At 40.6% G+C, this 22,243-nt stretch overlaps 1 protein-coding gene across 1 annotated transcript in view; it reads right to left on the reverse strand.

Annotated features, from left to right (window-relative positions):
• Positions 1 to 22,243, reverse strand: part of arhgap10 (Rho GTPase activating protein 10) — a 153,857-nt gene that overhangs the window by 20,489 nt on the left and 111,125 nt on the right. The window contains exon 18 of the mRNA XM_048606835.1: positions 12,474 to 12,621. Within this exon, the coding sequence (XP_048462792.1) occupies positions 12,474 to 12,621 (148 nt within the window). The remainder of the gene's footprint in view (positions 1 to 12,473; positions 12,622 to 22,243) is intronic.

A 22,243-nucleotide genomic window follows, 5' to 3' on the forward strand; every position in this document is an offset into this window, starting at 1 on the left:
CTTTTTCTGAAGAAGGGTCTAGGCCCGAAACGTCAGCCTTCCTGCTCGGCCTGCTGTGTTCATCCAACTCTACACCTTGTTATATCAGATTCTCCAGCATCTGCAGTTCCTACTAGCCTGCACATGTGTACCAGTTAAACTACGTAGAACCAGACAAGGTCATCGTGAAGGAGACACCGAGGGAATTTGCAAGGGTAAGTAATTAAATTCCTAAAATAAACACAAAAGAACTGTGGATACTCCCTTGTCAGCATTCTGCTGGGATTGTTCCCTCTAGGACACCTCGGTCCATTCTTCATATCACCTCACATCCTCACGGCACCCACCCATGCAATCGCAGAAGGTGTAACACATGTATATTTGCCTCCTCCCCCCTCACTACAAAAACACCAGACACACCATCCAAGCGAAGCCGTGATTTACCTGCACTTCATTCAATCTAGACTATCTATACTGGCTATTTACAACGTGGTCTTCTGTATACTGGGGAGACAGAACTGGGGTTGATCACTTTGTTGAACTCCTACGCTTGGTCCATAACAGTGCCCCTGAGCTTTGAGTTGCCTGCCATTTCAACACATCACCATGCTCCTTCACCAGCACTTCTGTCTCAGATCTGCTTCAATGCTCCAGCAAGGTTTGACACAAGATGGAGGAATACCACCTTATCTTCCACTTGGGTACCTTACAGCCTTCAAGACTCAACACTGAGTTTAACAATTGCAAAATGTGATCATCTATATCCATATCAGTTACCCTCCCCGCATACCTCTAGGTCCTGAGCTGTACATGTTGCTCCCTGCACAGCCAACCCACTTTCAACTATTCAGACTTCTTGAAGGCACCCTAACTAGCATTTATTTGTCTCATGGCTTATCAGCTCTTTTTGGTTCTCTCTCTCTCTCTCTCTCTCTGGGCAATGTCTCCATATATTCTATTCACTTCCTAACACCGTCATCAGCATAAATACCACTCTTTCTCAGCTATTTTCAACTGTGACAAAGGGTTTCGAAATGTTCATTCTATTTTTCTCTCTACAGATGCTGCCTAACCTACTATGTGTCTCCAGTATTTCTGTTTTAGGTTAGTTCTGAACCCTGGCAGTCTTCACAAAAACAAAAAAAAAAATTGTCAAAAACTAATATATACAGTGTACAAGGGTGTAATACTTTAACCCCTGATTGACAATATCATAAGATAAGTATTATGGTACTCTCCTCCGCAGCACATTACTAGCACAATAACTGCATGTCAATGCCATCTGGCCTGATAGGAAACACTTCAAAATTACAAATATCTGAAATAAAATCTGTTCAAGGGACTGTTAAGCCCATTAACTGCCTGCAGAAGACAGCTTCTTTATCCCTCTGCACTCTCCGTCAACAATTTCAACGGTAACATAAGAGGATTTAGTCACCTTTCAGTTCAAACTAGAGCTTAACACCTGGAATATTAATTCATCTCATCTTTTTTCAAATGCTGGCAGACATGCTTTCACCATTTTGAATTCTTATTAACATTACTGGTTCAGTTGTGACTCAGTGACTCCAGACCCACAGCAACGTGGTTGATCTTAACTACCCTCTTGGGAATTAAGGATGGGCAATAAATGCTGCCTAGCCAGCGATACCCTCATCCCGTGAATGAATAAAAAAAAAGTTGAAGTGTCCTAGAAATCACAAAATGCACACATGCAATAAAAAATACTGACCTACAATCAACTTATATCTCAGTTGAGGACAGTTAATGAATATCCAATCAGTTCATTGGTGAACTATAACATTAGTGGACAGTAGATTTTGAATTTCCATGCCAAATTTCTCTTGTGATTTCTCCAAAAATGCCGATGCTGGCTCTATTGACCAGCAAGCCTGCTGAAATGTCTAACTTAACTGTGAGGATAGATAGTGAGCATCCACAGATTATGGGAGCACAATAAAGTCAAGCATGGTCCTGTCTTCAGCTTACATCTATGTATTTACATTTCTAGCAGGGTCATTGATACAGCAGAGCTCCTAAGCTGAGGCAAGGAACTGCGGCTAATGGTAATTGCTTACTGTTACAAAAAGCAGCATATGTTGGAAATTAATGTTAAGTGTCAATCCTTGCACATACTTGGGACTGGACAGGATGCCCTTCGGACGGTCTGTGTGGACCAAGCGTGCTGAATGGCCTGCTTCCACACTGTAATATTTCACGTTTAAAGTTTTTGAGAAGATTTGCAGCTCAGGTTGTGGATGAGGTTGTAGACTTGCTCGCTGAGCCCATGTGTTTGAGTGCAGATGTTTCATCACTCTACTAGGTAACATAGTCAGTGCGCCTCCGGTAAAGCATTGGTGTTCTGTCCCACTTGTTACTTATATGCCTCAGTTTGCTGGGGTGGTCGGTATTACTTTTGGTTCTGTTTTTCAGTGGTTTGTATATCAGGTCCAGTTCAGTGTGTTTGTTGATGGAGTTCCGGTTCAAATGCCATGCCTCCAGGAATTCCCTGGCATGTCTCTGTTTGGCTTGTGCTATTACGGATGTGTTGTATCAGTCAAATTAGTGTCCTTCTTTGTCTGTGTGTATTGAGACCAGTGAGAATTGGTCATGTCTCTTAGTGACTATTTAGTGTTCGTGTATCCTTATTGTCAGTTTTCTTCCAGTTTGGCTGTTGTAATGTTTCTCTCAGCCCTTGCATGGTATTTTGTATATTACGTTGGTTTTATTAGTTGTGGGTATGGGATCCTTTACGTTTGTCAGTAGCTGTCACACGGTGGTGGTTGGTTTGTGGGCCATCCTGATACCTAGGGGTCTGAATAGTCTTGTGGTCATCTCTGATAATGTCGCTGATGTTTGGTAGGGTGACTAGAGTGTCTGGCTGTGTTGTGTCTTCTTGTTGTGGTCTGTCACTGAGGTAATGGCGATTGTGCTTTTTGGGTATCCATTCCTTTTAAAAACTCTGTGTAAGTGCTCCTGTTCTGCTTTGCACTATTCCGGGTTGCTGCAGTGTATTGTGGCTCGTTTGAATAATGTTCTGATGTAGCACCATTTATGGGTGTTGGGGTGGGTGTGGTGTAATGAGGTATCTGGTCCGTATGGGTGGTCTTCCTGTGTACACTGGTCTAGAGTTCCCCGTTATTCTTATGTTCCACCATTATGTCTAGGAAGGGTAGTCGGATATTGTTATCTTCTTTCGTCAATTTTATTCCGTTGAGGATGGTGTTTCTGTGCCGGTGGGTTTCTTCTAGTCTTGTGCGTTTGATAATCACGAAGGTGTCATCTACACAGCGGACCCAGAGTTTGGGTTGTATAGTGGGAAGCACTGTCCATTCTAACCACAAAGTGTAAAATATAACCCACCTACGAATAATCCACAGGCATGGCAAACAGCTACATAGAATGGCCACAGAATGATAAGGCTTATGATCAATGATGCCCACAACTGCCTCCACAAGTATGAGTGGGAAACCGTGCGCCACAATACATTGTACTCTAACGCAACCGACCAAGAATGGACAACCACACTGGAACAAGCCATCACCATACAACAACAAAAGACCAGAACAAAGAAAAGAATAGCCCTACAAGAACTATCCAAACTCACCCATAACATCATCACGGACAATACAGAAACATGGATCAAGAACATCTCAGACGGACCACTTACAGACACTGAGAAGATCGTCCTAGTATGTGGACTGAATTATAACTACAGAGACATCAAAATAAACTGACTTCCTGGCTGCACTGGAATCAACACCAAAGAGCAACGGACTCACGGAGGAAATATAACAGTCCATCAGACAGACAACAGTCCCAACACTGAGCAGAAACAGTAAGCGGAACACATTTAACACAGAGGAGAAGAAAGCCCTGGAAAGACTCAAGAAAGACAGAAACGTCGTAATCTTACCAGCAGACAAAGGACGCACGACAGTATTCCTTAGTACAACCCAATGCATCGAGAAAGCTAACACACTACTAGCAGATACTGACACCTACTAACAGATGGTGATAGACTCAATACCACAGAGAAGCAGATTACAACGACCCTGAAGAAATTACACAATTTAGGAAATATCAGCAAGACTGGCTACCAAAAAATGAAGCCAGAAGGATCCAATACACCCCACTTCTGTGGACTCTCTAAGGAACACAAGCCCCATTGTCTCACTACAATGCAAACCAACATATAGACTGGCCAAAGAACTACAACAAAAATTGAAATACTTAGTTGACAACACTACCCAATCCATCCACTCCTCCCAAGAATTCCTCAGTATCATCAAGGACACCAGAATAGAAGAGGATGAGATAATGATCAACATAACATTACTATTTACATCCATAAACATCGACCTAGCCAAAGAGACAATTGCCACACTGCTGGACGAATTGGGAAGGCAGGCATCCCACGAGACCAACAGCATCAACAAGGACAGCACCCTGAAACTGCTAGATCCGTGCCTCACAACCTACTTCACCTTCAACGACCATACATTCAAACAAATCAATGGAACCCCAATGTGATCCCCAATATCAGGACTGATCACATATTCGGTAATGCAAAGGTTAGAACAGACAGCGCTCCCCACTATACAACCCAAACTCTGGGTCCACTATGGAGATGATACCCTTGTGATTATCAAATGCAGAAGACTAGAAGAAACCCATCGACACATAAACAACATCCTCACCGGAATAAAATTCATGAAAGAAGAAGAGAACAATAACGGACTACCCTTCTTAGACAGAATGGTAGATCATAAGAACAATGGGGAACTCCAGACTAGCGTATATAGAAAGACCACACATACGGACCAGATACTTAATTACACCAGCAACCACCCCAACACCCATAAATGGAGCTGCATCAGGATATTATTCAAAAGACCCTGAACACACCGACACACTGCAGCAACCCGGAACAGGAGCACTTACACGGAGTTTTTAAAAGGAATGGATATCCAAAAAGCACAATCTGCCATTACCTCCGTGACAGACCATAACAAGAAGACAGAACACTATTCACCCTACCTTACATCAGAGATATATCAGAGATGACCACAAGACTACTCTGACCCCTTGGTATCAGGGTAGTCCACAAACCAACAACCACCTTGCAACAGCTACTGACTAACATAAAGAATCCCATACCCACAACCAATAGAACGTATGTAATTTACAAAATATCATGCAAGGACTGTGAGAAGCATGACATAAGCCAAACGGGAAGAAAACTGACAATAAGGATACAGAAATACCAACTAGCCACTAACAGACACAACCAATTCTCACTGGTCTCAATACACACAGACAAAGAAGGACACTAATTTGACTGGGACAACACATCTGCAATAGCACAAGCCAAACAGAGACATGTCAGGGAATTCCTGGAGGCCTGGCATTCCAACTGGAACTCCATCAACAAAGACACTGAACTGGACCCATTATACACACCACTGAGAAACAGAACCAGAAGTGGTGCCAACCACCCCAGCAAACTGAGGCATATAAGTAACAAGCAGGACAGAACACCCTCGCTTCACTGGAGGTGCACTGATGATGTTATGTCTGCAATCAAATACACCAGCTCGGCAAGCAAGTCTACAACCTCAATATTCCATGTCTAATTTCTTCCGCTACTCTGGTTATTAACAACAAACAACAGAGACTAGGCAATAAACCTGGGATTTTGTAGTTATTTTCAATCAAAAGCAAGGAGGTTATGGTGGAACTGCATAAAACATTGGTTAGGCCATAGCTAAAGTTTAGTTCACAGTTCTGGGATCCACCCTGTAGGAAGAATGTGATAACACTGGAGAAGGTGCAAAGGAGATTTACCAGGATGCTGCCTGGGTTGGAGAGTTTCAGTCATGAAGACAGATTGGATAGGCCAGGGTTGTTTCACTTACAGTAGAGGAGAATGAGAGGGGACATAATTAAGATATATAAAATGAGTGACATAGGTAGGGTAGGCTGAAAGAAACTTTTGCCCTTGATAGAGGGATCAACGACCAGGAGCATAGATTTAAGGTAACAGGCAGAACATTTAGAGGAGATGCAAGGAAACCTTCTTCACCCAGAGGGTGGTGGGAATCTGCAACTCACTGTCTGTGATGCTGGTAAAGGCAGAAACCCTCTTAACGTTTAAGTATTTAGATGTGCTTTTGTGATGCTAAGGTATACACGGCAATGGGCCAAGTGTTGGAGAAAGGGATTAGAGTAGTTATGTTGCTGTTTTTGACTGGCACACCATGATGGGCCGAAGGATCTTTTCCTCTGCTGTAGGTGTCTACCAGTCAATCTGTTCGATATGTCATGACATAGCTCTGGGGAAGGTAGAACTTCAACCCAGACCTTCTCATCCACAGGACACTACCGTGGCAGAACTAGAGCCCTCCTGGGATCCTGTAACCGGCATGAATCAGCTACTGATAGCTCAGATAGTTAAAGCAATCTCTCAGAGGAGCCACACGATTTATTCTGTTCACAGGGATAATCGGCACATGATCAATTAATGGGTACCATGCTAATTAATTCAGAGAGAACAATTACACCACCATTCATTTCCTAGAGAAAATTTATTGAATAGAAATGAGATTTGAAAAGGTACACTTTGTTCATAATTAGGCTGTTCCCATTAAGAGATTTGTACTGTATTTTGAAAAAACATTTGGTTTTAGTTTTGTGTATAATCATTGTTTTAACGTACAATTGTGAAAGGCCTGGGAGTGAGAGCGCAGATAAGCATTATGTACAATATTTTTAAATGGTTGCGTTAACACTAGAGGATATGCCCCACAATTAAGTAATATTTTAAAACATGTAGCTTTCATGAGTTTCATGTATCACCCCCTTGCTGATGGCTGCTTTATAGTACTACTGGATTTCCAAACTTTTTAAGAGTTCAATTTACTCAACAATCTTCAAATTAATCCAGAATATTTTAGCTTCCTTATAAAGCAGCCCACTGTCGATCAGTCTTTTGCTTCCAAAACTACTGACTTAGGAGATATGGAGGGATTGATGCCTTGCTTTGGCTGGTATCTTTGCTTAAAACAATATACCGAACTTCCATAATCCTGCTCAACAAGACATAAAGGATTCCCGTGAGTGAATGAACATCCAGTGTCAATGCTGTTCCCCGTGATTCTGATGCTGCTGTTGGAACCCTACTCTTCAGACACACACTGGAGTTTCCTGAACACAAATCATCAATCTGTCACATCCTACAAAGCCCAAAGAGACAGGCAAAACCTGTGACAAAGACCAAATTATGGGGTCAGTTGGTTACCAGGCCTCATTGTGGGTAAATTGGCTACAACGTTTTATCATAAAATTGGGCACTGTGGTTATGTTACTGCACTAGTAGCCAGAGATCTGAGCTATTAGTCCACAGAATCAAAATCAACTCTCACTGTGGCAATTAAGTAATTTCAAATTCTCTAAAAAGTGACCCTGAAACTCTTCTAAAAACACAACTGGTTCATTAGTGCCCTCTAAGGAAGAAAACCTTCCATTTCCATTGGGACAGGCCTATATATGCAAATCGAATCCCACATTGATGTGATTGACTCTTTACTATCTTTTGAATGGCTTAACAAACAATTTTGTTGCACCTAACTATAACAAAAGTCACAAGACTGAAGTGGGCACCACCACCAACGAGGAATAGGCTGAGAGTTTGAAACTGTTAGTAATTTTCATATCCTGAAAAATGATTGATAAAATAGAATAACTGCAATTCAAGAGTAATTCAGTGTTGTAAAGCTATTTAAGACTTCCTGAGAATACAAAATAAATCAATTTCATTCTTCTAAATTAATATCAAAAGAGACAGCTCCAAATTAAAGTTAAGATGCATCCTCCTTGAGGACTTAGTTGATCGTTCAAAGATCAAATTATGTTGCCTTATTGGCAGCACCTCATCAAAATGAAAAAAAGTCAGTCAGCCAAGGATCATCAAATTTATTTCTTAAAAATTAATTAGTCTGTCACTGTTTGGTAAGTTTTAGGTCTTGCCAAACAGGTTTCTCTGAGCTGTGGAAAACTACTGCAATGTAGCACACATTGGAGTTATTTTTGAATCATTATCTTGCATACCAGAATGCCAAAAATGCTCAATTACAGTGTTAAGTACTCCTCATTATGAATTTGACACAATCTTTCTCGTGCATATTAATATGGCCTATGTTCCTGTGACTAATTTGTTACTTTTCTTACAACAGTGACTATGTGACACAAATACTTCAGTGATTGCAAAGCACTTTTAAGACATCAGTTGGTCATATAAAATCAAGTCCTTCCTTTTTTCCTATTGTATTATTTCTTTGTTGCCTTTTTTATGCTTGTGTCATGTTTACAACCAAGCAAAGTCAATAATACGAGCCTGCATTGTTATGTTATTTCCAATCTTTTACATAATCTATCCTTGTAGCAATACCAATGGCCTCCTGGATTAATTTGCTTTTTCTAAAATCCATCACAGCAACTTGCTTGAATTTTCACAACTTTATTGTTAGAGTTTGCCACCCAAATATTAGACACAATAATGTTGTACTTATTTGAATTGATTAATAAATGTTTTAGAAATTTTCTCTGCATGGAAATTATTACAGAAAGAATACGTACAAATAAAAGAATTTACATTTACATCGCATTGTGTATATTCTTAGGATGTCTCAAAGTTAATTATGTGACTGTACTTCAGGACTAGTGGTATGTAGGCAAATGTTTCAAACAACTTATAGAAAGCATGATCTCTAAGACAGCAATGAGATAACTTATCATTCTGTAACTTATTTTGATAATGTTACTTGACATATAAATATTGATCCCAAGGAGGATTATGATGAAATCTTTACATCCATCTGAACAAACAGTCAACATCATAGTTTAAGACGTCATCTGAAAATAGTATTGATAACAAATCAGTGTTCTTCCAGCACTATACTGAATTGTCAATCTAAATTACGTGATCACATTCTGGAGTGGAGTTTGTACCATCTGAATCATGGGTAACACCAATTATCCAAGCTGATTTGTGATTAACAAACAGAATGCCAAACAATAAGACTTTTTTCATTCTGTTCGTCAATCATAAGAATGATTATTTATACCAAATATTAATTAAGTATCAGGCTTACTGAAGCAGGAGACCCTTGCAAGAAATAATTTTCATTGGGGCTGCTTAAGGCAAAGGAAACTGCCGAAATGATAACCAAGGTAACAATTAGAATTAAAGTAATTTATCTTTTATAAAATAAATGTCAGTACAACATTGCTACCTCAAATGCAATAGAACTCAAATCATTTGCAGGGAGAAAAGAACAGGGAATGTCCCATTATTGTGCTGAATTGAGAAAAGCAAATGTCACAATGGAAATTTAAGATAATCTGAGTCATCACTTAGTTTCAGTCTTAGCTCAGTGACGGCACCTTTTAAATTTAAAGTTAGCAGACTGGGATTTCAACACATAACCTACACTGACACTTTAGCTCAGTACTGAGGGACAGCTGAACTGTCTTAAAGCACTCCTGATGAGATGTTCAACTAAAAGGCCATTTAACTGTTCAAATGAATGAAAAAGTGTATTACAGTGTATGGTAATTTGCCTGGTATCCTAGCCAAAATTAATCTACCAAGAAAACAGGTTAATTGATCATTTATCTCATTGTTGATTGTGGGAGTTTATCATGTACAAGCTAGATGCATCATTTTCTTGCATAAACGAGTAATTGCAATTCAAAAACATTCAACCGGCTGTGAAATATTTTAGAACCTCCTGAACACATTAGAAGGTGCTTTATAAATTCAAAACTTTTTAATTTCATACGTAGAAGGTCATTTACATTGTGGTGCAATACTATACGCTGACTCTGAAACATTCAACAGATGAAAACTTTGCTTGTTTAAATGAAAGTTCAGAAGTTTTTTGTTAAGATGTAAAGGAAATGATAAAAGGCAAATTACAAGGGAAAGGTAGGTACTTCAATGGTCTTTTGCTGTCTTGTTACATTTTGTAGTTACTGATCTTGAAATATTAAAAATCTGATCTCTGAAACCTGTTCAGTAACAGACTACAGTGGAACTGAGTGGCACATTTTGCAAACAAATAGACTTTCAACAAAGAGATACTACACAGGTCACCATGTAGACAGATACTGGCAGAATACAGATTTCACCTCCTGGGCATAAGCCCCACCAGAATGACAGTAGAATAAACACCAATAGATGGAAACCGAAGATGAGGCCAGTCAATGAAGACCTGGAAAGTTACATTTAAAGAAGGAACTTGAATAGAAAGATGTGACTTGGGCTGAAGAAAAAGAGATTGTTTTAGACTGGGGCAGTGGCAGAGTGCTGCCGCCCACAGATTCTCCAGTCCTATGCAGGACAAAACCTATGTCCGTCACTACTGGAGCTTGGATTCAAATGCAGCCCAAACTGATGAGATTAACGTTTCCTCTCTGTGCCATTCATAACGGTTCTACTGAAAATTAGGTTTGGGCGAAGTCAATCAAGTTGTTGGAAGTCATGGCTGTACGCTAAAGGGGCTGACTGCAAATTAGGAATCTTATTCAGGATTGAAAAGTTAGATGGATGTTGCAAGAACAGAGGAAGAAATTCAGTCAGAGGCTGGAGGTAGCACTTCTTTCAGCAATTCACTACAAAAAAAAGTCCTCTCATCTCACGCAATTCTTCATGGGAAAAGTTCCACAAAAATGTCAAAATAAAACTGTTAAAATAGTATTTAGAATGATAATTTTGCAGTCTGCCATCAGGATGCATTGTCCTATTAATATTTACAATTTATTACCCTATCCACTGACAAGGCTTTGGCCCTTTTAATGTTCAAATAAATAAGGTCAACAGATGGGGTCAAAATTATCAACAAGCAGGGATATGGTTAGGTTTATTTTCTTTTCTAGACATCTGTTCTAACTACTCAAGTCCATAACATGTGAATGAATCACAGCCAAATTTCAATCTCAAAGCGCAGATGATGACAGGTTTTATTAAGTGTAGTTGAATGCGTGAAAGCCTATAGAATTTTTTCAAAACACAACCTCAAAGGAACTAACCAGAAACTGGGCATCTACATTAAAAAAATTCTGTTGCAAAGCCATTTGAGGATTTTTTTTTTTTTTTTTTAAAAGAAACATTGCACATTTGCGAGGGATAACATGGGTCAGCGGGTTAGTGCACGATTCATTTTACCTGGTGGCCATGATCCAAGAGTTAGACTGAACTTAATCCAGACTGATGTGATGAAATGACTTTCTTTTCACAGCCTCTATAAATTGGCTCTAATGAGTTGGGATAGTCTTAATTCATTTCCTCTTTCCTGCCTCCTTGGGCTAGCATGCTGAAAATCAAGTTCTGCTATTTCTAAAGTTGTCACAGAAGTTAAAGGTTTTTGTTTGGTCCATGTTTTCTGTCAACCCGGGTCTAAGTTTCTGTACTTAACAATGATTACTTTTTACTACAAATAAATGTATTCTAGCTACAGATAAATAATTATGAACCATCGACATATGGCTCTACTAGTTAAAACACTAACCAAGCCTGCTCTAAAATTCCCCCTACACACACATACAGAGGAAATAAATACATGTGTCACAGATGGAGGAGAAGACTGGGAAGGCAGTCAAAGATTCCTATCCACAGAGTTTGTTAAAGTGATCCTTTTGGCTTGGCAGGATTTGCCGCTCCTTAATCTTCCTTCTCTGTGTACTCACACTTGCTGCAGAAGGTACTGAGTGACTGGTTCACATTTATGAAGTCTCTGCTTATTAGTTAACAGCCACAGCTTACAACTACTGATGAGGGAAATAAACTGGCTTTTTCAGGATTGAATTGATTTACAACAGAGTGAAGGACAGCTCCTTCTTTTCTAGGGATCCAAAGCTTTCTGCCCAAATATTCACATCTACAAGCTGTTATGCTACCAGGGAGCCAACCACATAGCTGTTGGTACGCAGAAAAGTTTTTACATCGATAAAAAGGTCACCACTGCCTAGACTAATCAGCTACTTGTTACCGGTCGAATCTCCCTTTGTATACACCCCTTGGCTCCAAGCTTGTCGGTAGTAACTTTCTCTACTGCTTGAACCAACAGCAATGTAAACAGCACTTACAATTAGTATTAGATAATTTGCTCTTTAATAGGATTGAAATCCCTTCTACAGTCCTTTTTAGAAGTTATTTTCTCATTTCAGCCCACAAACAAAAATACAATAAAATGGCCTTTACAACTCATAAACGCATTGACAGAATTCAACCCAACTAAACCACAAAAAGGGAAATTCTTTTAGACTTGGTAGTTGCCTGCAGAGAAGGATAGAAAGTCAACAGCCCAATCGAGTTTGGTAACTCTCTGTCCCCCACAAACAAGTAAGGTAATAACAGATCAATGTAACAGCACCAGAGTGAAATTTTAAAATTTTAAAGCCATGTTTCTATGAAAATTACATTTCTTTATTACCTTTACTTAGATCCACAGAAAAATTGTAAACAGCTATGGGCCTTGAATGGCGTGGGCCGTGCAAAGTCCGCCTGGTCAGTATATTTGAAGATGGTGTTGAAGTAGTGTCTGACTGGCTTGCACTTGAATCTGGAGCGGTCCTGAATATCTGCAATGAACAAAGAGTAGATTTAGCTTAAAGCCTACTACAAAATTAGCATCAAGCCATTTTTATCAACTCTTGTCCTGGATGATAAAGTAAAGTTAAGCCAAATAACAAAAATAACTTGCTTCACATTTTTGAAAGCATCAAATTTCAAGAAAGTGTAAAGATGTTATGAATCTCCTAGAAACAAGTTACACTTCATACTACGTAATATTATGGTAATTACTCTGTGCATTACCTTAACTCAAAGCATATCAATTTCCATACTTATGCGGTTGAAGGTTTATTTGATGGCCCCAGTGGCGATTTGGAAAGTCAGGGACAACCCACAGCAGCTTTTTTGGGAAGCCTTGGTTGGTTTTCAAGCCTGTTTTGTAGTTAATGAATTATCGTTGGAGTTTCTGTCCCTTTAAAATTGAGAGCCATAGGATAAGCATGGTGGCCACTGCTGGAACTGCACATCGTCAGGCAATTCAGTGTTAGACACAAGCCTTGGGGTCATGGGCGGCCATGGCAAGGCTCACAGAGGGTCAATGGTGAAGGTGGGGAGGGTGTTGTCACGTGAGTGGTCATTATTACTTCTGTGGGCCACAAGAGTTCTCAACCAGGACTTTCTCCTGCCAAACCTATAAGGTGGATGCTTGGGGTTCACCAGGTAGTCTCCCCACACAGCAGAGGGCCTCTGAAAGTTTCTGTAGTGGAACTGAGTGATACACTTTGAAAACAGTAATCTATAAACAAAGTGATGTTACACAGGTCACCATGTGAACAGACAATGGCTGAACAGAGATTTTGCTGCTTAATTTCAAAAGATAAACTGCAGGTTATTACTCTTTAAGAGTCCTTATGTATTTGAATGATACTTTACCATGCATTTTAGAGCTTTGCAATTACGTTGCTACACCAGTCAACTGTTACTCAGGCTATTATTAAGAGCATCACATGAATAAAGATTACTGTAATGAATTGACTGAAGTACCATGATGATTCAATAAATTTACTTCATGATCATTGAAAAAATGCTACAAAAGTAATAAAAATATAATGATTTTACACAGTGATTAACTGGTCTCATTTCTTGTAGTCTCAATTTTCTGTTCAAAACAATGTCACATAAACGTGCAGACAAACAAGGCTTATGAGGAACTGATGATCACAATGCTGCTGAGCTGATTATATTCACCTTCCACTAAATAGAAGTACTCAGTGTACATGTTTGAGTTTCTGAGATCCTTCTTAATATATCTCCCTGAAGAGCTGGAGTGGATAATGAAAAGGAATTAATGTCATTTACTGCACATAACTGACAAGAGGCTTATACATTACAAGACACCATTTAAATAGAAAGACAATTCACTATAACCTGCTATTGTGAAGATCAATTCTGTGATATCTTTCAATCACATATGTTGTGCAGATCAATTACCTTGGAGACAGCTAGCACCTAAAGAAGCTTAAAGGACACTGAGCTGTAATGGCTTTATTAAAATGTCTAACTGGGATATACAAGTAAACCATCATTACTTATCAAACAGCAAGTCCATTCTTATGCAGACAAAAACATGAGAGGGGTAGAGAGAAGACAGAATCTTGTTGTCTGAGATGAAATGTGGCAGTGGATGTAAAAGCAGGCAGTGTACCTTTTCTCAAGGGCAGGTCACCTTTCCTTACGCAATTATGTCTTTCTCAGCTTATTACATATGCACGCACAGCAGAAAACCACGTTTTAACAGGTAGGTGGGGAGGAAATTCTACTCCCCACCAACACCCAGCCAACATCTCACTCAGCAACCAGGACCAGCACTCAACTCCATCACCTCAAACATCCCTGGAGGTGTCACAGACAAGGCAAAAAGCAGCATCACATTTCACTGATGCCTTCTGATTGATTGATTTTATTGTCACGTGTTCTAGAATATAGTGAAAAGCTTTGTTTACGAGTGGTACAGGCAGATCACAGCAAGCAAAGGACGCACAGATCAAAACGACTTAGAGGCACACAAGTTACACTGCAGGTTATACCATTTGAGGCTAGAGTCCACTCGGCAGTCTGATAATGGCTGGAAAGAAGCTGTTCCTGAACCTGTTAGTGCATGTTTGAGCTTCTGCATCTTCTGCCTGATAGAAGAGGTTGTAGGAGGTCATTACCAAGCTGCGATGGTCGTTGATGATGTTGGGTCGCCTTTCCGCAGCAGTGAGCATGTAAATAGAGTCCATGGATAGATGGTTGGCTTCCGTGATGGTCTAGACTGTGCATCCCACCTTCTGTGATTTCTTACGGTCCTGGGCACAACAATTGCCATACCAGACCATTACACACCCGGACAGTATGCTTTCAATGGTACATCTGTAGAAGTTGGTGAGGGACCTTATGGACATGCCAAATTTGCTGAGCCGCCAAAGGAAGACGAGGTGCTGTTGTGTCTTCTTGACTGTCACATTTACATGGAAGTCCAGGACAGGTTGTCAGTTATTGTCACTCCGAGGAACTTGATCTCTTCACTCTTTCAACCTCAGTTCCATTAATGTAGATGGGGACATGTTCTCCTCCTTTCTGAAATCGATGATCAGTTGCTAAATTTTGCCAATGTTGAGAGACAGATTGTTTTCAGTGCACCATGTCACCAAGCCCTCCATCTCCCTTCTGTATTTTGACTCATCGTTGTTAGATATCCGCCCCACTATGGTAGCTTTCTGAGAGATTCTCCAGTAGAAAAGGGAAGTTCTTTTTCCAGGGATGACAATAGAAGGCAATCCCGACAGGCCAGAGAAGGCTGAAGAAGTCAGCATATGTTGGGTGGTTCAGGAGTACTTGACTCCAGTGCCACAAGAGGATGAGTGATCTGCTGCGCACTGTCTATTCAATGCTCCATGCCCTGGAGTTAGAGCTGTCATTGTGAGGTTGCCATTGCAAAGGACAATCACACACAAGATTGAATGCCCATGCATCTCCATCATTTCCCTCATATACAATCAATCAATGTCTGTCAATTCACTGCAGCTACCACTATAACACTACTGGCAACAGTGTGCTGCTGCCTCTCATTAATCTATCATGGTTCAAATTTAAAATATAGAAGGAGCTACAACACTCAGCAGTTAATGTACCTTCAGCTCACTGACTTTAATGCACAAATCAGAAAGCTTTTCGCCGAAAGGACACAAACACAAAAGAGGCTTCAGGCTGAACTCCTCACAGGTATCCCAGCCACACACATCACATAATGCTAATCTGGTTTTCACCAACTGTAAATCTTTGATGACCTTTCATAGAAAATAGGTGCAGGACTATGGCATTAGGCCCTTTAAGCCGCACTACCATTCAATATGGTCATGGCTGATCATGTAATCCAGTATCCTTCTCCTGCTTTCTCCCCATACCTATTGATCCCTTTAGAAGCAAGGGGCACGTTCAGCTCCCTCTTGAATATATCTAATGAACTGGCCCCAACAGTTTTCTGTGGTATAGAATTCCCTTGTTCACAACTCTGATTGAAGAAATCCTTCCTCATCTCAGTCTCGAATGGCTTACCCCTTATTCTTAGACTGTGACCCCTAGTTCTGGACTTTCCCAACATCGGAAACATTCTTCCAACATTTAGCCTGTCCAGTCCCATCTGCATTCAGAGTCTGTTAATAGCTAACATTCCCTCTACCACATTCATCCAGCAATTATGCACATTGACTATCAGAGCTCTGTGGACTAATGTCTCTATCTAAATCCGTCAATAATACAGGCATCATGCTCATTTACCCATGCTAATATCTGTTAATGGTCATCTCCTTCCATAAGAGAAGAACATGCATGGTAAGCATGTAAATTCAGGCAGTGGCAGTGTGAGTGGGAATGTCTTGAGGATCAGGCCACTGAGCTGGCAGGATAGCAAGGGTAAAATTCATGTGCTGAAGGGAGAACTGGATATCTACAGCCATCTGATGAAAAAGCCTCCAATCTTCTCTGCCTCAGTAAACATTAAACGCTGACAAAGCCTTGGGTAAAGATGGCAGCTCTTGACACTGAGAAATTTTTGTTTTTCTATGCAGCCTCCGGATTACCAGGACATAATAAAAGAGCCTCAGCTTCAGGGCCTGACTCTGCCAGCCTTTTGAGTATGCCTCAGAGGACAAATAATTATGAGCCTCAGAGGAAATGCCATAAAGCATCCACCATCTTCCACCCACCATCAGTAGAAAGAATCCACCTCAGTGGGTAATCTATCGTGAGTGGTCTCAGGGAGAGTACAGCACTGTCACAAATCCACTGCTAGAGGTAGAAGAAAAGACTGAGGTGTCTGACACTGAGGACTGGAGAACAGGTCTCTCCTGAGTCCACGTCAGATGATGAGTCTTTGGTCTCAGCCATTCAGAAGCTGATGGAGATCTAGAGGCAAGCAGGAGAACTTCTGACGGAGACCTTGCACAGACTGGAGTGTAGGACAGAGGGGCCTAGCAAGTTCTATCTAATGTCATGACATTGGCATTGAGTGCATAGCAGCCTCTATGGATCATGTGGTGACTGCCATGGAGAGCCAAGTCCAGTAGAACAATCAGCATTGATCACAAATACTCAGGCCTTCATTCCCAGGCTAAGCAAGAGTGGGTTGAGGGACCTTTGTTCCCTTCAGAGGCATAGCTGCACTGGGTGAGAGGGGTAGCTGCACTGCTGGGGAGCGACAGACAGGCACTCAGCAATTGTTATGCCCTGCCACAGCATCTCCCCTCTGCCACAGTGAACAAGGGAAATCGGTAAACTCATAAATGTATTTGCAGCTTGTTGATTGGCATATGCCACGCAAGTAGATAGCGGCGAGGAAGTTCAATTCAGCTGTGATGTTCAGTACCACAGACTTCACACTGCCTGATGAGCCACCTGATCACAGATCTGCCTGAGGGGATGGCAGAAGTAGGTGACAGTGTCTCTGCTCAGATGTTTCTGACACTGCCTTTCACACAACAGTCCTCATCAGGCAGTCCTCAAAGAGCTATATTCTCCAGCTAGACCAGAAAAAGAGGACCCAGGGAAGTGTTCCCTAACATCTTAGCTGGAGAGCAGGATGCTGCCTTCACAACTTTAATATGATCAATACTTTCCACATCAACAGACTGTCACCCGTCAGTGAACCATCCCCAATTGTTGTGGGTGCTATACTTCCTTTCTTTGCCTAATTAACTAATGTATCAAATCCAAACTGCTGCTTCACATCAATAATCTATCAAAAAATTGCTACAAGTCGTCAACTACCCATTTTAGATTACTGTGATCATAGACCACACCCCGCACTACTGTTCCCTCAACACCAAAATCACCATCTGTTATGGACAGGAGAATGAGAGTATGGATATACAGCCTATTTTCAAATTGGCAGATTGGAATTCCAAAAGGTTCAGTGTTGGGTGTCTACTTTATACAATCGTATTAATGGCTTAAGTAAAGTTTAGTAATAATACATAGTTGAGTGGAAGGCAAGCTGTGGAGAAAATACAATGAGGCTCAAAGTGATAGCTGGGTTAAGTGAGTGGGTAACAAGGTGGAACATGGAGTGTATGTGGTGAAGTCTTATGTGATGCTGAACACATATAGCAATAGTAGAAAACTAGAGTATTATTTTTAAAAAGGTACAAAACTTTGAGAGATTGAAGTTCAGATAGACCTGGGTACACTTTTACAAGGAAGAGTGAAAGTTAGCGCTAAAATAAAAACAAACTGGGAATGCTGGAAATCTGAAGCAAAAACAGAAATTGCTAGAGGACCTCGACAGGTCTGGCAGTACTTATGGAAAAGATGCATAGTTAATGTTTCTAGTCCAGTGATCCTTCTTCAGAACTCAGAAGCATTCTGAAGAAGAGTCACTGGACCCAAAACGATAACTCTGCTTTCTCTCCACAAATGCTGCCAGACTTGCTGAGTTCCTCCAGCAATGTATACTTTTGTTTGTTTCAGATTCTGACGGGGCTTAAACGAGGTGGATACAGAATTACTTTTGTTGACTGAAGGATCTGGAACACAGGACACAGTCTGAGAGTAAAAAGGTTGATCATTTCAAACTGAAATAAGGTGAGGCCTTTTTGGGAATTTTTTTAGACAGCAGGTTGTGGATGCTCCACTTCTGACAATATTCAAGACTGAAATAAACTATGGGTCTGTCAGGGAGTTGTGGGACACAAGGAGCAGGCAAGGAAGTGAAGCGGAGGTAAAAGATCAACAATCAACTGAACATTGCAGAATGCTCAAGACGTTATACAATCTACGCCTGCTCCTACTCTTATGTCTGAGCCATCTCTCTAGTTTTTAATTTAGCTTGAGGGAGGCACCTGCTGGTGAAAGTGTGAAAGTATATCAAACTGCTTGCAACCGTCTTATTCTAAAATATCAGTTTCCAGTCATTCTGCTGTGATGGGTTAAATCAGCTGTTTGGTCGTTGAGGGACAGCTTTTACTGTCATGGTCATTACTGCGTGTGTTTCTAAAGCAGAACAGAACTAAAAACACATCAGAAGCTGACTGCAGAAGTTGCAAATATAACACAGTTTAAGCACACAGAATCTGGTCTTGAAAGTCACTTAGGAATCTGTAATATCATTGCAAATCTGTTTTATTTATCTAATTAATCTAAATCTAAATTAATCTAAACATACTAACCAAGGAATCATCACAGTAAGTTGTAAGGGAATCAAACCTTACGGGGAAAAGACAGGAAAGTGGAGTTGAGGATTATCAGATTAGCCACGATCTCATTGAATGGCAGAGCAGACTTGATGGGTTGAATGGCCTACGTCTAAAGCTACAAGGTAAGAGATTTTTGCTGACTGGTTCCAGAACCCAATGCGGAGGTCATGTCGAGGTCACACATTCACAGGTGTGGATGGCAAAACTTGTGAAAGTAACCTGCACAGTCATAGGATGCTTACAGTACAAAAGAAGGCCACTGAGGTGCTTGTGTCTGAAGAGCAAATCATCTAGTCCCAAGGCAGATCTGTGGGGGTGAACTGACCATATTGCACAATGAACAGGAGTAAAAGCTGTCAGCAAAGGTGAGGTCGCCATATCTTTAAACAGCCATCTTGTAGTACTCATAGTGGCTGCAAACTAAGACAGCTGAGGAAAACTGGGAGGGCAGTTGGCTGAAAGATCAAGGCACACTGCTCAGTCAGACTTCTGTAAACAGATTGATCATTTCAGGGGACAGGAGGAGGAGGCCAGTCAGTCTTACAAAGAAAGTCTGGCTGAGGTGACTGAAGGAGTGACTAGTTGGAGAATCATGGCAGGAAAATAGGTGGAACAGCTTTGATTACTTGGTGCCTTGGTGAGACCACACCTGGAATATTGTCCACAGTTTTCATCTTATTTGAGCAAGGATGTTCTTCTTGCTACAGAGGGAGTACAGTGGAAGTTCACCAGACTGATTCCTGGGATGGCAAGACTGATAACATGAAGAGAAAATGAATCAATCAGGATTTTATTCTCGAGTTCAGAAGAATTAGGGGGACTTTCATAGGAACCAATGAAATTCCAACACGATTAGACAGGGTAGATGTAGGAAGGATGTTCTCAATGTGAGGGAGTCCTGAATCAAGGATCACAGTCTAAGAATACAGGGTACACCATTTAGGATTGAGACAAGGAGAGATATTTTCACCCGGAGAGTGGTGAGCCTGTGGAATTCGCTACCACAGAAATCATTTGAGGCCAAAACATTGTATGGCTTCAAGAAGGAGCTCGATTTAGAAGTTGGGCGTAAAGGATATGGGGGGAAAATGGGAACAGACTACCGAGTTGGAGGTTTAGTCATGATCATAATGAATGGCAGAGTTGGCTCAAAGGGCCAAGTGGCTATGCTGCTCCTATTTTCTGTGTTTCTCTGTAAAGGTTTTACATCTGAATGCATGTAGTATTCGAAACATAACAGATGAACTGACAGCAGAAACAGAAATGAACAACAACAATTTGGTAGTCATGACAGGGACGCGATTGCAGGATGACTGGAATTCAGATCTGAATCCTGAGGGGTACAGGTCACTTAGAAAAGACAGGCAACATGGAAAGGGTGAAGTGGTGGTTTTGTTAGTTAATGATGGCATTAACACAATAGAAAGGGATAGCACAAGTTTAGGAAACCAAGATGTAGAAATAGTTTGGATGGAAATGAGAAATGCCGAAGGCAAAAGTCACTTGTGGAAGTGGTGAATGGACTCCTAAAAGTAACCACATGGCAAGGTGGAGCAGAAAGAAAAGTGCTTGAGATATGATTAATTAATGACCTCATAGTGAAGGCACCCTTGGATAGTAAAGACCACAATATGATTGAAATTTACATTAGGTTTGAGGCAAACAGAATTGGCCCCGAGAGTATTTTTTTTAAACAAAAAATTAAGCAAGAGCGATCATGAGGGCATGAAAGCAGAGTTGGGTATTGTGTTAGTTTATGGCAAATTAGGTTCAAGGATACATCAATAGAGTGCAATTTCAGACATTTAAGGTGATCTTTCAGGAAAAAAAAAACAGAATAGATACTTTCCAACTAGTAGGAACAAACTCCAAGGGCAGACCCACCATCTGTGGTTAACTAGAAATATTGACTATAGAATCAGATTAAAAGAAAAAGCATATTATTGTGTAAAAAGACGTGTAGATCAGAACATTGGATGGAATACCAAACAAACAGCAAAGAATGACCAAAAAATTAATCATGAAGGAAAATTTGAGTACAATAGAAAACTAGCCAGAAATATAAAAACAGATAGTCAAAGTTTAGAAATATTATCAATATTTAGAGAAGAAAAGAGTTAATAAAGTGAGCATTGGTCCTATAGAAAGTGAGACTGGAGAATTAATAATGGAAAATAAGGAAATGACAGATTGATTAAGCAGGTATTTTGTAGCAGTTTTCCCTACTGAACACACAATACCATCTCAGAAGTAGCAACAAATAAAGGAAATGGAAAGACAGACAGAATTCAGAAAAATCCCCAGAGAGATAGTACTGAGCAAAGTGTTGGAGCTGTGAACTAACAAGTACATGAGGCATGATCAACTTCATCCCACGGTTTTAAAAGGACAGAGTGAAATGGCTGATGCTTTAATTTTCTAAACTCCCTCGATCCACAGAGAGTCTCAATAGATTGAACGATAATCAATGTACCTTCTTTATTCAGTAGAGGAGGAAGACAGGAAGCGGGAAATTACAAGCATGTTAGATTAACATCTGTCACAAGGGAAATGTTAGAATTTATTACTAAAGTAACTACAGCAGGGCACTTGGACAAGTTGCTGGTAAACAGTCAGAGTCAAAATGGTTTTGGGAAAGGAATATCATACTTGACTGATCTATTGGAGTTCTTTGAGGAGGTAACACGTGCTGTGGACAAAGAAGAACTAGTCGATGTGCTACATTTAGATTTTCAGCAGGTATTTGTAAGGTGCCACATTTAAACGCAGCAGTGGTTAGCACTACTGCCTCACAGCACCAGGGATTCCAGTTCAATTCCAGTCTTGGGCAACTGTCTGTGTGGAGTTTGCACATTCTTCCCGTTTCTGCGTGGATTTCCTCCAGGTGCTCCAGTTTCCTCCAAAGATGTGCGGGTTAGGTGGATTGACCATGCTAAATTGCCCATAGTGTCCAGGGATA

This window comes from Rhincodon typus, chromosome 1 (genome assembly GCF_021869965.1).
Source record: "Rhincodon typus isolate 14 chromosome 1, sRhiTyp1.1, whole genome shotgun sequence".
Classification (NCBI taxonomy): Eukaryota; Metazoa; Chordata; class Chondrichthyes; order Orectolobiformes; family Rhincodontidae; genus Rhincodon; species Rhincodon typus.